General features: G+C 33.3%; 1 protein-coding gene across 1 annotated transcript; it reads right to left on the minus strand.

Moving 5' to 3' along the window:
• Positions 1-7,205: 7,205 nt before the first annotated feature.
• Positions 7,206-14,451, minus strand: LOC145136805 (DNA-directed RNA polymerase III subunit 1-like). The gene is made up of 26 exons (XM_079070920.1): positions 14,243-14,451; positions 14,014-14,149; positions 13,382-13,531; positions 13,119-13,296; positions 12,853-13,037; positions 12,644-12,756; positions 12,444-12,543; positions 12,138-12,356; positions 11,892-12,040; positions 11,658-11,799; positions 11,454-11,594; positions 11,180-11,368; positions 10,863-11,079; positions 10,702-10,795; positions 10,370-10,604; positions 10,095-10,286; positions 9,877-9,975; positions 9,588-9,791; positions 9,217-9,495; positions 8,996-9,143; positions 8,772-8,923; positions 8,539-8,694; positions 8,338-8,451; positions 8,186-8,259; positions 7,686-8,093; positions 7,206-7,467 (listed from the first exon to the last, which is right to left on the minus strand). The coding sequence occupies exons 1-26, from the start codon at positions 14,332-14,334 to the stop codon at positions 7,419-7,421; spliced, it is 4,215 nt and encodes a 1,404-aa protein (XP_078927046.1). The 5' UTR covers positions 14,335-14,451; the 3' UTR covers positions 7,206-7,418.
• Positions 14,452-14,939: the final 488 nt, after the last annotated feature.

Raw genomic sequence — 14,939 nt, forward strand, 5'->3', positions numbered from 1 at the left:
TGAGAAGATTACACTGTTTAACGACAGTGTAAAATTTATAACTTCTACATACGGACTCCGTTTTCGACTGTCCTTTTATCGTTAAACTCCTATTAATGAGATCTTCAATTATTATTTAGGTTGTTTTGGCTAAAAATTGATCGATCTAAAATTCGAATTCGGGGTTGTGCACTGTTATGCTAAATCTTAGAAAAATCATAATTTCCTCATACGAAGTCAGATTTGGGCGTTCTTTTTATGCACGCTCTCGGTTTAACATATAGTATGACTTTCGTTTAGATCAATAAGGCTCAAAAGTAAAGTAATTTATCGCAAACTCACTTTTTACGATTCCCGGTGTCATGTCGGTTTTGCCGTAAAACTTCGACGAGTCATAACTTATTCGTTATAACTCGGATTTCAGCGTTATTTATACGTACAGAACCCTTGTGACATATACTATAACTTGGTTAAGATTATTTATTCTAAATAATCTTCTATCAAAAAGTCATTTTTGACGCTTATTGTCTCTAAATTGACTAGCCCGAATATGTGGGCGTTACATAGTGTAATTAATAATAGTAATTTTTAGTTGTAGATATGAGGACAAACGTTTGTAAAGTATATATCCCTAGGTTATAGTTGTATTTCCTAAGGAATTACTAATTCGCTATAACCTTGAGTTATGATACCAATCTATCACACCCCCGTCCTGGCGGCAGAAACGACGGGTGACGCGACTTTAGGATGTTAGATCATAGATAAGGATTTCACATATTATTTCATAACGTAAATATCACTTCCATTGAACAATTGATAACTTACATAAAGACTTATATTACATTTGAGTATTATCTTGGTAACTGCACTCTTTGGTAGACAACAGGTCGCTTCCTAAGATGTTGCTTAAAGATCTTCTGTCTCCATTTACATGTGGTTTTTAGAAGGTCAACATAATGTTGGTGAGTTCACAGGTTTTGCATACCTTAAAGAAAATACTTTGTTGAGTTAGTTCGTTCAATGTTTGTTGCATTCTCAACTAATGTTAGTGAATCTGGGTATACCAAACAGTTTTCTTAATGTTTATGGTAGTGGATTCAGATAGTTTAGTAACTATCTGAATTTGGATTTTTTTTATGAATATAAAGATGTATTTGTTACTTTCCTTTGTTGTTACTAGGGTAATACTGACCTAGTATCCTTCTATTATGTTGCGTGTACTACTACTCCCTTCTAGGTGTCCCTTAAAGAGTAGTAGATTTAGTTTAACAATGTTAGAATGAGTTCCTATAATAGAGCTATGATTGTTGAGTTCCCTTGAAAGCCATGACGCTTCATCGGACATCGCAAATGTGTTTAGAAAGTTATGCCTACTTCAAATTGCCGTCAGGTTGTAGCTAGCTACCACAAGTGGGAGTGTCAATCCCGTATATATATATATATATATATATATATATATATATATATATATATTTATTTATTTATCTTTCTCGCTCACATAAGATTTAACGGTTATAGGTTGGGGCTAGCTGAAGGTTATCCAGCATGTTGATGAATTGTGTCTCATCTAACCACTTGTTGTGGGGGCCTCCCCGGTCGATCGTGTTGTTATTCCTTATTGTACTTATACGAGATACTTATTATATGTATTATTCATCTTATACATATATATAATCAAGTTAGCATGTTTTGCATAGCCAGGTATTTGGGTAGAGTAACCACTAGGTACTAAGCTTATCCAAAGGTTGACTATAATAAGGAGTAGTATTAACGTTTCCTAGCAATTGGTCAGCGTAATAACTAGGAATGATGTTTTTTATTAATGTGAGTCATTATAACAACTAGGCATAATATTATCTTTAAAAGTTGGGCAGAGTATATCTACCGGCATAATATCATCCTAATGTTATGAATATAATTATATAACTAATATTATACAATTAGTAATAATTATGGAATAGTTGCATTTTAACATGTATTCTCCCCCGAAAAGGTTTAGAAAATGGGGCCGTGAACTCACCTGTGAAGCGTGAAATTGATGATGTAAGGTAGAATTCGAGAGTTCGGGACTTGAGAGAGGCTCGGGAGTCAGTGGCATGGAAATCAAGAGAGAGAGAGAGAGGTGTTTTCAGGTTTGAGAAAGGATCAGTCGGAACTTGCTATTTATAGGGTTTTTTGGGGTGCACGTCGTGCAGTGCGCACTGCACAACTTGCGCAGGAACCACCCAGAGGTTGACACGTGTCCTCTTCTCATTGTGTCATGTCATCCGTATCCTGACGAATCGGGGTGTCAGAGTGCACGTCGCGTGTTGCGCGTGGTTACACGTGAGGGGTTTTATAAGCTTTGAAAATTCGTAATTCTCGCACACGAACTCCGTTTTCAATGACTCTTATATATCTGTGTAGGCCTCGACGTATACTACAACTTTCCTTTTTGTTGTTTTCTAAAATACTGATTTTTGTTTTTAGTGTATATTTTATAACTCTTATGATTTTATAAAAATCACAACTCTCTCATACGGATTTCGTTTTAGGTGTTCTTTGTCTCTTAAATCTTACTTTTAGTAGTACTACGTTTCGTCCTTTGGTGACTTTTGAAAAAGATCAATCTTTCTCTTCGTAGTTTTCGACATTGTAAAATTTAGCATGCGGTAGAAACCTTTCTCTTGAGTTGGATCTTTACGAAGTTTATATTTTTGGGCTTGTGGTAACACGTGTGTTCTAAAAATGTTAACCTGCTCGTAAAATGACATGTTTTTTTGTGCATTTAATTTTTGATTCGTAACTAAGAACAAAATTGGATATGTTTATTTATATGTCGTGTGATTTTAGAGTTGTTAAATTAAGTGTCGTTGATAGCGTTAGATCCTAACGACGGTCTGATGACGTATTTCCTGGGTTGTCACACTGACGAGTCACACTAACTACGGGCCATCTCTGAATAAATTAGGGTGCAACCTCCATACACTTTTTGATCTCCAATTTCATATGTTTCGTTCGGGACAAAAATGTTTGTTAGTCCACTAGTTTTTTAGAATAGGAAGAGAGGGGTGGCACTTGTCTATCTTTTCTTCCCCTTGAAAATGGGTTTTTACAATAACTAGGCTTTTCACATCCCTTCGGGTTCGGTGCTTTAGAAGACCTAATTTATGCCGTGGACGATGATATATAAATAAACTTATGTATTTAAATTAGATCTCCTTTTCATTTCAATGAGTTATATTAGCTCATGTTTTGAAAAATATGACCATCTTTCTTTTCATTTTCCACTGTTGGAGAGTGCGTTATCTCAAAACGAACGAATTTTGGAGAGAAATATTATATTACATCTTTATATTCCATTGTTGTACCATATGATACCACTTAGCGCATAACATTCTTGAGTAGTTAATGTATCAAAATTGCCTACCCCTTATTAAGGATATGTCAAGGTACGCTTTTCGAACCGGTATATAGGTAATGAACCAACTGGGAAACCCCCCCCCCCCCCCCTCTATTCCATATCTCTTTGCCTCAAACTATCTATTCTTAACCAGAGCAGTCGAGTGCCTTTCCTTACCATATCTTTGTTTTCTATCACTCGTCATCTATAATCTATAGGCTTAAACACTACTTATCTAGCTAATGATGAGGCTTTTAGCATATCCTCGTTAATTCATGCAAGTGCAAACCGTAGATAGTGAAACTTTACACTCATATATTAAAAAAATACTACAGATCTTTAGACATTTTCCTCTTTATTATTTACTTTCAAGGAATCTTGCAGGTCTACTGTTGGTTTCACTTTTTGGCCCTTTTATGTATCATGTAGTGTTTCATTTGAGCTCCAAGAAAAATGTTGTAGTTTTTCTTGTAATCCCTACAAGGTATTTGGATTTTTATTGGGATACAAAATCATAATCATAATGTCAAAAAGGGAAGGATTACAAGTACTACAGAGAACATCCTTATAGTTCCTAAAATAAAACATGTTGATTAATTTGACATAATCATTTGATGTAGTTTTAGTACTTTGTTTATATTACATTGGAAGATCATATGGAGAAGGGAAAGAGGAGATGGAGAAAAATTCTTCTTGAAAGCAAAAGACGCACAACTTTTATCAAGAAGTTCAATTCATGTCGTCACTTTTATTATATTTTCATCTTTTTTCCAGATAACACTTGTTGTAGTTTAATAACTTGTATGTAAAACCTTGATCTCCACTGTGATATTAATCTTGTTTATGTTTTCCTCATATTAACCTTCTCAACCTATTTAATTTCCACATTTCATTTCTTCTTTTATCGTTGTTTTCATTAGGAAAATGGTCTCAAAGATCCCAAACAATCCTCCAACAGCCAATAATAGAAAAAAGTAACTGAACTAAAGAATATATGCGAACAACTCTAAAAACGGAGAAAAAACAAGGGCCTTTAAGGAGAAAGATTATATGATAAATTATTATAATCATATATACTAATTTTTCAAAACTTCCTCCCAAATTACACAATACTCTCTAAAATTTTCAATAATAAAATTTTATACTTTAAAACAAGAGAAAGAAAAAAAAGAATCAAACACTTCAAATGGATTGATTGGGGTGTTATGAAACCAAAGCCTTGGTCTCCTTTTATAAGCTTCGAGACCACCCAAACTTTCATCCTTGTACCAATGTGGGATGAGAAGTCATTATTTATTCATTTAGACAAAAAAAACCCAACAATCTCTAAATTAGATAAATAAATGAAAACCCCAACCACATTCAAAGGAACATCGTCTTCAACTGACAATCATAATTCTAAAAACATGTAATTATTATACTCCACCATGAAAGAGTATAACCACTTAGAATAAATCATCATAAGAATTTCACCTTGTTACATGTTGAAAAACTTGCTGAAAAAGTTATGGTACAATTTCCATGTTTGGCATACCTAGAAGTTCATTAGTCATCAGCATCAACTTTCCCCACACATCTTGTAGTTATGCTAACCTAATGCCAATGTGTAATTATGTAAACCTCTTAACAAAAATGCATCCCTTTCCATGGCAACACGAGTATACCATAGAGATGTCATAACTCAAAGGAAGTCATCACCATCAATAACGACGAAGACATTGTTAGTTGTATCAGTGCCTTCTGTTGAATCTGCTCCACCTGGACAATTTTCTTTTGATATGCACAGACTACCCACACCTCCAACATATTCGAATTGTTTGTGAGTTTTGCTTCTTCTCGTTCCCACACATTAAAATCGTCAATTCTGATGAAGTATAACTGCTACTTTTCAGTATTTTATCTTCGAACATGAGTTTTTCAGTAACATTTGCATACTTAGGTTCTCTTTCCCATACATCACCATTGGCTTCATATGCTCATCGAAAGTTGGTAAAGATAATATAAGCCTCAATACTTTATCCACATATTCAACCTTCATTCTAATCGTATCACAAACCGACACGGTATTATTAAGAATGCTTAAGTGATCTAAAAATTTTGTACTTCCATTCATATGAAGAGTATGAAATTGTTCCTTGAGATACAACTGATTCGAGATGACTTTTCCTTGATAAAACTACTCAAGCTTCTCCCAAATCTCCTTTTCCATTCATATCCTATGAAAATCTACGAGTATATTCATTTCAGACACAAGCGAATCATACTTTCCGCTCTCAAATATAAATTGGCATATTCATCATCATCGTCTTTACTAGTCACACTTGATTCCTTCCCAGGAGTAGGAGTTGGTAACCCCCCCCCCCCCCCCCAAGTGCCTTGTGTAGACCATATTGAATCAACGCATCGACCTGAACTTGCCAGCCAAAGTTGATTCTTTCATCATATTTTTTACATCGAACCTCATGGGAGGGAATTGTGACATTTATCTTATCTGTATCTCAAAAACATTATTATATACTATAAAAAACATACACCAAGCCTATAAATAATACATCCAACAAAAGAATTCCAGGAAAGAGAGGTGGGACCCAACGGATATGCTTAAATACTAAGTCTTTCCTAGCAAGAACTTTTTTTGGACATGTACGTACCCCTAACTTGCATATAATTATATAGTACACAAAAACAATCAACTGAATCCTCGTTTCTAGTATGGAAGATCATAGGAAGTTGTAACGACAAAGCATACTACAGAGTACGGACCTTCAAGGTATCTCAACATTCCAATACGAGCAATAGAAATCCAATTTTGATTTGGAATTTTACACAAAATTGTAACCCATAACTACGCACCTTTAAAATTGAGACCTTCCCTATAACCTATAACCTGAAGCTTTGATATCACTTGGGAAATAGCCTCAAAGACCCTCCAACAACCTCCCAAAACCAATAATAAAAAAGTAATTGATTTATTAAAACAAATAATCGAACATAAGAAAGTATATGGAAAACAACCTTTAATCCACCGACCAACAAACATCCTTGTGTATGTTTTTCTTTTTTGTTCATTTAGTCCCAAATTTATGTTTTCATACTTTTAACATCAAGAGGTTTTATTTTTCTACCATAACCCGAGAACATATTAAAGTAAAAGTTATTTTCATGTTTTACAAGTTAAGAGTTGGGTGGCTTCTATTGCCATTTTTATAATTGGATGATACTATATACCTATATTACGGTTCGATACTCAGTTCACAGATTTACCCATTTTCGGTTCTGGTATTTTGGTCTAGTACCCATACCACTCTCATCCCTATAAAATACTTGGCGGAACTGTGCAAAAATAAAATTATATATTCCAAATATTGATAAATCTATATTGTTGAAAATGAGCAGATCTTTGCATGGTATTCTATTTATACAGACCAAAACAAATCAACATTTCTTAACCAGCTGTTTGAATTTTTGTTTACAAAAATAGTACAATTGGAATAAACAAATTGCCTAAATAGTTCTATTTGATATTCTAAAAAAGTTTTTTATAAACAATACAGTTTGCTAAAATCTTATCTATTATATTTAGAATAACAAGAAATCTGCTTGTTACTAGAAAAATTATGCAGTATAGCAATATTAACCATTTAAACAACAAACAATGATGCTAAATAAAATTCATATATTTGTTTTTCATTAATTTGTAATACATTATTATATCGATATTAAAAACTCCATACAATAATTAAGAGTTAGCATTAAAGGGTATATATTGTGAAAAAAAAAATGAGAGTTTAAATGGGAAATGGATGAACGGCAAAAGAAAACTCTAAAACCTTACTTATCCCACTAAAAAAATTTTAACATCTTCACAAACTGTCGAGAAGATTTATTTAATTATAAATAAATATTTACTACAAAAAAGAAAGAAATAACCTTAAATTACATATTAACTTACATAAAGTAAAAAACAAAAATCTTATTTTTAAACCTCCCAAAAAAAATAAATAATAAAAAAACTTCGATGCATAAATCCGTTCCATCAAAATTGTTTCCGCCAAAATCAAGCTAAAATCATCTCCGTCCCCTTGCACAACTCCACTTGTGGAACCCTGCCAACAAATATCATATCAAAATGAGTAAATAAGTAAATTACATTTTCAGTACCTGCACATAGCTGAGTTTTTAAATTTCCGTCCATGAAAGTTTCCTTTTGCAACTTCGGTCTTTGTAACATTTTTCGAAACCAAAATTACAAAAATCAACTATACTCAGGGACCAAAAATGTAATTTCATCTTCTTTTTTTTTTTTTTTTTTTTATGTGTGTACCTTTGTTTAACTTTGATCATTCCTGTCCCAGTGAGCATTGGAATCCCCATAATAATACATTCACTGACACCTTCAATCTTATCCACTCTCCCATTAACCGCTGCATTAAAAAGATGATCCGATGTCTTTTCAAACGAAGCCAACATCAGCACACTTTCCTTCATTTTCTGAATCCCAAACCTCGTAATCCCCAAAACTTCACCCTTATATGTCATCACATCCGCTAAAAGCATCATATGTCGGATATCGATACTCATTCCATGACTTTCCATTGTGTATTGGATTTCTTTTATAATCGACCTTCTTGCAGCTTCGATTCCAAGTGTGTTTTGTACTTCTAGAATGTGATTACTTGTTGTTTCGTGTCCATTTATTCCTTCCATTCCCATCACCGCTTGAAGCCCCGTCCTGTCAGCTTAATAAAATTACTAAAATACCCCTCAATACTTTTATTTATTTAATTATAAACGGAGATTGTAAATTGTAAAATGCAAACTAACCCTTCTACAAGCAAGTTGAACTTTTCCTGCTCCTTTTTCTTGTTTATCACAGCTCGTTCGATTGTACCAATTCCCTACAAATATATATATATAATATAAAATTATTAATTTACAAAATTAATTTGTTTTTTTATTTTTTTAATGCGACTAACCTTGACAACGACTGATGGAAGCCTGTTTCTGTACCAATGAAGATCAAAATAATACTTGTTCCTATCATATGGAGGATTAATTTCAAGTTTATAATCATCCAAGATCCTGATATGCTGTATCCATAACAAATATATATATTTATATATCAGTGGATTATACAAAATAGTTTTCAACTACCAAATTATATCAACAATTCTTACATTTTCCTTGAGTTTGATTTTAGGAGTCTTTAGAATCGAATCTTGAACAGTGTAAGCATTTATATTGAGTTGTAGTGCTTCAATTGTCTTCTTGTCAAGAGAAACAACAATACATGCGGATCTTAATCCCAATACAAGCTTTATACTCTTTGCAACCTGCATACAAGGATAAAGTATAAACAAAAAAAAAAAAAAGACGAAAATACCCCTGGAAAAGAATAATTATATCCAACCTGTCCCAAAAGAGTTCTCTCCATTTTCCCTTTCACCAGTTTTGCAAATGACACGTTGTCATTTGTTCTAAGCTTTGCAGTAATGACAGGTGTGCTGATTTTCTTGGCTGCATTTAAGATTTCCTTTATACGAGGAACCCCGAGAGTGACATCTGTCATAAACTTAAGGACACTACAATTATCAGAAAAAAAAATAAAAATTAAATATTTACAAAAAAGGATACTCATGCTAGCAACTCCAGCAAAATGGAAAGTTTTTAATGTCATTTGTGTCCCTGGTTCTCCAATACTTTGAGCACCAATTGCACCAATATTTGTCCCAGCATCAATTTTTTTATGATGATAACGTGAGATGCAAGTTTCCATAAACACCTATAAAAAAACAAAAAAAATGAACCTTTGTTTTTTTTAACTTAATGAGATTAATAGATATATTCAGAAATACCTGAAGCTGTTGAAGAGTGATGCCAGATACACTTTGAGCAACATTTTCAAAAACTAATGATTCATCATGATTAAGTTGTCCATGTGGCATGATTGCTTTCATTGTGAAATCCAATGTTGTAGCAATATTTTCAAGAAATTGTTTTAATTTCTTCCGGAAGTCTTCAGAGCAGCCTCCTTCTGGAGTCATATCATGCATTGAAAGACGTTCTTCAACCACTTCACGAATCCCTGTAGGAGACATACCTTTATCTTTATGTTCCCCAGAAGGACATGTATTCTTTCATTTTAAAAAAAAAAAAAAAGTTACTAATTAATTATAAAACTTATATTGAAAATGAAATTAGTGTTATAATATAAATAGTTAAATACCTTGGCTTTATCCAATAACCTTGAGAAATTAAGAGGAAACCCTGATTTTCCTTCCATTTGAGAAGGATCTCTTCCATCACCACCATATGTAAATTGAACAATACATGCACTTGCATCTCTCACTGTGTTATCATAGTAAACTGATAAATCTTCCAATCCTTTGATAAGTTTTCTAGACATGTAACCTGTGTCAGCTGTTTTCACCTGTGTGTGACACGTTACAAAATTACTTTAATACCCTTTTACGTATTATTTTTAAAACTTTGTTTTTTTTTTAAAGAGAAATTACCGCTGTGTCCACAAGACCTTCTCGTCCTCCCATGGTGTGGAAGAAAAACTCAGTAGCTGTTAAACCACTGTAAAAAGAATTTGCTACAAACCCTTTTGCCTGAATTGAAAAAATATATATATATATATATATATATATATATATATATATATATATATATATATAAAAGAAAGAAAGGTGATAGTTAAAAGTATGAGGGGTAAAAATGTAAAACATACAGCAGGGGTTTTTGACATTCTTTGAAAATGGGGAAGACTTCTGTCTATGAATCCATTTGGAGCTCGTTGACCTCCTACTGATTGTTGACCAACACATGCAATCATTTGACTTATGTTGATTGGAGAACCTTTGGACCCACATTGAGACATAATTAAAGGGCTGTTTCTCCAATGTAGTTTTTCCATACAAACCTGTTTATGTAAATTCATTATTACACTTAACAGTTGATTTTTTTTTTTTTTAAAAATGGAGATAGATATTAATCTATTATTACCTTTCCAGTTTCATCTCTGATCTTATTTAGTACACCTGTGATCTCAGCTTCAAGGGTCTGAGCAGCATTACAACCAGGTTGTAACTTGAGCTTTCCGTTATTAAAATCCAATATGAAATTATCACATTTTTTATTCCCTTCAGATATGATTCTATTTGTGTTGTCATTCAAATTATCCCCAGGTTGCACATCATCAATTCCTATTGAGAATCCATGGTTTCCTATCCATCGAGCACTGCATCATAAATATAAATAATAAAACTTAATATAACAAATCTTACATTAACTAAATCAGATTCAAGAAACATAAATAAATTTAAAAAAAAGGCGACCTTAGTTTTGCTAAGCGATTCATACAAGCAGCAGCAGCATGTGAATTGTAATCCCTAAGAAGAACAGAGTAAAGTCCATCCTTGTTGCCATTCCCTGTTGCATTATTTAATTATACAAGGGTATTTTTGACATTTCTAAAAGATTTGAAAAGAAAACCAACCTAAAGTAGCCTTCCCAAGCTGCCCACTTAGAAGCTCACTATTATGAATGTAGATATATCCATCATTAGGGCACATAGTTTCATAAGGTTTGACTCTTTTTCCACTTGGCTTTGTGTAACTCTTTTCAGTAACAGTAAGATTCAGATAAACTCTCATATCTGCATATGGGCGCAACAATACACTAAACAACTGTTTACCAGTCCAAAGCTCTATTGGCTACAACCAAAACAGTAAAACAAACCAATGTCAAACACAGAATAATTGACATAAATACCCCCCATAACAAAATCATGATTATGTTATGTTATTTTCAAACCTTGAGTATAACAGGAGTTGGCAAATCAAGAGGATCCATTGCATCACCCATATAACAACACATAAGTGCAAATGAAGCTCGATCATAGAAAGTGTCTTTTCTTGTTATAAGGAAAGAAGATGTCAAAAAATCTTGAGTTGATGCAACCAAAATCTCCCCATTCTTTGGTGTGCATAGATTGTTTTGAACCTTTACAAGACAAATGATATGTGATATCATAAATTCATGATTCATAACTAATGTGTGGTTAATTAATTGAAAATGACAGAATTACCCCCATGAGCATAAGAGCTTCTGTCCGAGCCTCTTCTGTTTGTGGAACATGCATATTCATCTCATCACCATCAAAATCAGCATTGTAAGGATTGCAAACAGATTCATTGAATCTCAATGTTCTCCATGGCATAATCCTCGCCTACATACAATAAATTAATCAAAAAATAATAATATATTTTTTTTCATCAATCATCAGACTCACCCTGTGACTCATGATTGACATACGATGCAAACTCGGTTGCCTATTAAACAGAACAACATCTCCATGTATCAAATGTCTGTCAACTACATCACCAATTTTCAATTCATCAGCCAAACGCTTTCTTGCATTGATACTCAATGATCTGCAGCATCAAATAGTATCAAAAAATCATTCATTCATTCATCAAGAAATCAAAATTCATAACATTTCATGACTAATGAGCAAAATACTTACAGCATACTACCATCTGTCTTTCTTATATGCTTAGCACCAGGGTATTTAATAGTTCCATTTCGTACAGCATGTCTTAATCTCTCTATATTGTGATTCGAAACTCTCTCAGGGTAAGTTAAAATCTTAGCCATTAAGATAGGAATTCCAACCTGAAACCAATAATAAAAAAAAGAAATCAAATTCAAGAATCAAGATCATCATCAATCATGAGAAGCCAATTGTCAAAAGTCAAAACAATTAACAAACCTCTGTAATCTTTAAATTAGGATCTGGAGAAATAACTGTTCTTCCAGTATATTCAACACGTTTCCCTGATAAATTCCCTCTGAATCTCCCTTGTTTCCCTTTCATACGTTGAACAAGACCAGACATTGGTTTAGTGTTTTGCAGATTAGGTGATGGAGGCACACGAACATCACTGTTTATATATAGTGCAACAGTAATTTGTAAATACTCCCAATTTTCCTACAAGAACATCATCATAAAAGGGTATAACTATAAATAGTTAAAACATAAAAAAAAAAAAAAAAGTGATGATAAGCAAAACTATACCATGGTTTTGTTAGCAGCACTTGGGTCTGATAAATTTTGATTAAGAAGAGCATTGGCTTTTATAATTTCAGCCAATCTCAAGGTTACATCATTCTCATTGCTGCAAGATAGAAGAGAGAAACATTGGTTTAAATTTTAAAGAAAATAATTAGCTTGTAATGTTTTATAAAAAAAAAGATGAATTTGTAATTGAAGTGAACCTTGTTGCTCCACCATCAACTTTGACAGAAGGGCGAATAGGTAATGGAGGAACAGGAATTACTGATATAATGAGTTTCTCAGGTCTATCAGCAAGATAAAGCAAATCACAATCCTGTAACATAATGTAAAAACAAAATCATAACAACTTTGATTAAAGTTCTTTTCATATAATAGTAATACTTTCATTAAAAGTCATAGAAAATGGTACCTCATCCACCATCTTCTTAAAAAGTTTAAGAACTTTGTCAGGGTTTAAATAAGGTGACAAATTGACAGGTGTCTTCGAGTCCTTGAGGTGAGAAGTAGCAACAGTTAATTCCTTTGAGGTAGAATCTTGAACTTTGCTACGATCATGTACAACTCCAACTGTTCCAACAGCCTTTTTCACTATACCTGTAACAAATTATAAATCAGCATTAGTGAAAATAATAAACAAAATGCCTCATATATGAAAATAACAAGTAAGAAATGAACCATTTATGTAGCCACATCTGGAGCATATCACTGCCTTCTTACTACTTGCCATAGCAGTGCACCTTTTAACTACCTTTTTAAAAGTTTCATTCTTTCTTAAATGATCCAGTTTTGGATTTCTCATCTTCTTTAAATAGCCTACACGTTCTTCCTCCACCAACAATATGCGTGAACATGACTGAAAAGAATTTTAAAAAAATGGAAATGAGAAAGGGAAAAGAAAAGGAAAAAAGAATTATAGAGGTTGTTTGCAGCTACAATACCTTGCATATGCACTTCAAAATGTCCACAATATGAGAAATATATCCAACATTATAAACTGGCAACACAAGTGTCAGGTAACCAAAGTGACCAGGGCAATTTTCAAATTTCCCATGGCATGTGTCACATGTGCCTGACTTGTTTGGAGGACCCTGAAATACCAACAAAGACGTCTTTCAGAACTTCAGACAATAACAAGTAAAAATAATTTATAACAACAGGTGAACAATAAAAATATGTAGCATAAGGCTAAAAGCAACAACATACTCTCATAGCTTCTTATACAATTCAAAGTACTCTTATGCAAGTATGCAACACACCAACATTATGAAAAAAGTTACACATATATTGTTAAAAATTGCATTTTTCCATGTTTAGTGTTTATTTTAGAGCTCATGGTGTGCAACAATGGTGTTTAGTACAAAACTCTGTGTATTAACATCAATTTATTAGTTGAATGCGAGTAAACTCCCTTAGTGTAATAGGGCACAATGTCCTCATTTCTACTACTCACGATCAAATATCTCCTATGCAAAATAGGCAATACATTTGAAATGAAAGGTAGTACCCGTCGATCAATTGCAGTCAAAACAAGTGAGATAACATGTACAAAATGCAGAGAAAAACAAAGTACCATGTGTGCATCCAACAAGCCATTGGGAACAGGGCTTTTGTCCTCTTGACTCACATAACATCGGGAGCAAGAAACCTGAACTTCCCCCATTTTGAGAACATCAGCGTCAGAAAACATTGAGAACTTAATGCTCTTGCTGTCATTAAATCAAAGATTTTGAGCAGAGTCAGTATGATTATAAGCAATTGAACTATTGAAAATGGTATGAAATGATCATGAAAACTCTTACATCCTTCGGGGGCCTTTATCTTCGACATAAGGTTGTTTCGTGAATGTGAGGGTGGTGTCTTGTCCTCTATTGCTATTCATCGCATGCGCCATAGATCATAGGTTGAACCAGAGGGGTTTGCAGTTCGTTCAAGTAAGGGGTGATGGACGGGAGAGGGTTAACACTTAACGCATTAGGGTTTTAAAACTGTTTATTTTTTCTCGAAGAGTTAAAAGTGGTTTGGAAAAAAAAAAAACTTATCACCGTGATACTCGGTGTGGGTTATATAACCAGGGGATCGAAAAAGTGTCAAAGTTTTGTTTCAGGTTTAGTTCCAAATTAATTTTTGTTAACAAAAAATGACAGGCTAATGTAATCGGTTTGATCCTTTTTTACCTACTCAACCGGTAAATGTTACCGTGGCATATGACTTGGCGATAATTGCTGATGTGGCAGACAATGCATGCCACGTCAGCTTATGTTTTTTTATTGAAAAAGAGGGAAACAAGAATCAAACTTGCGACCGCATGTTCAAAGGGCACACGACTTTACCAACCAAGCTATCAATTTTTTTTTATCTTAAATTCTGTTTTCATTTCTATTATCATTAACTCATAACCATATAGGAGAAAAATGAAGTGATAGGAATCGAAAACACCGCCTCCAAAACACAAGCAACCAACCTTAACCACCAAGCTACAAGTAGATTTTTGTCGAG

The sequence above is a fragment of the Lactuca virosa genome, chromosome 9, assembly GCF_052849685.1.
Source record: "Lactuca virosa cultivar CGN04683 chromosome 9, Lactuca_virosa_CGN04683_v6, whole genome shotgun sequence".
Taxonomy (NCBI): Eukaryota; Viridiplantae; Streptophyta; class Magnoliopsida; order Asterales; family Asteraceae; genus Lactuca; species Lactuca virosa.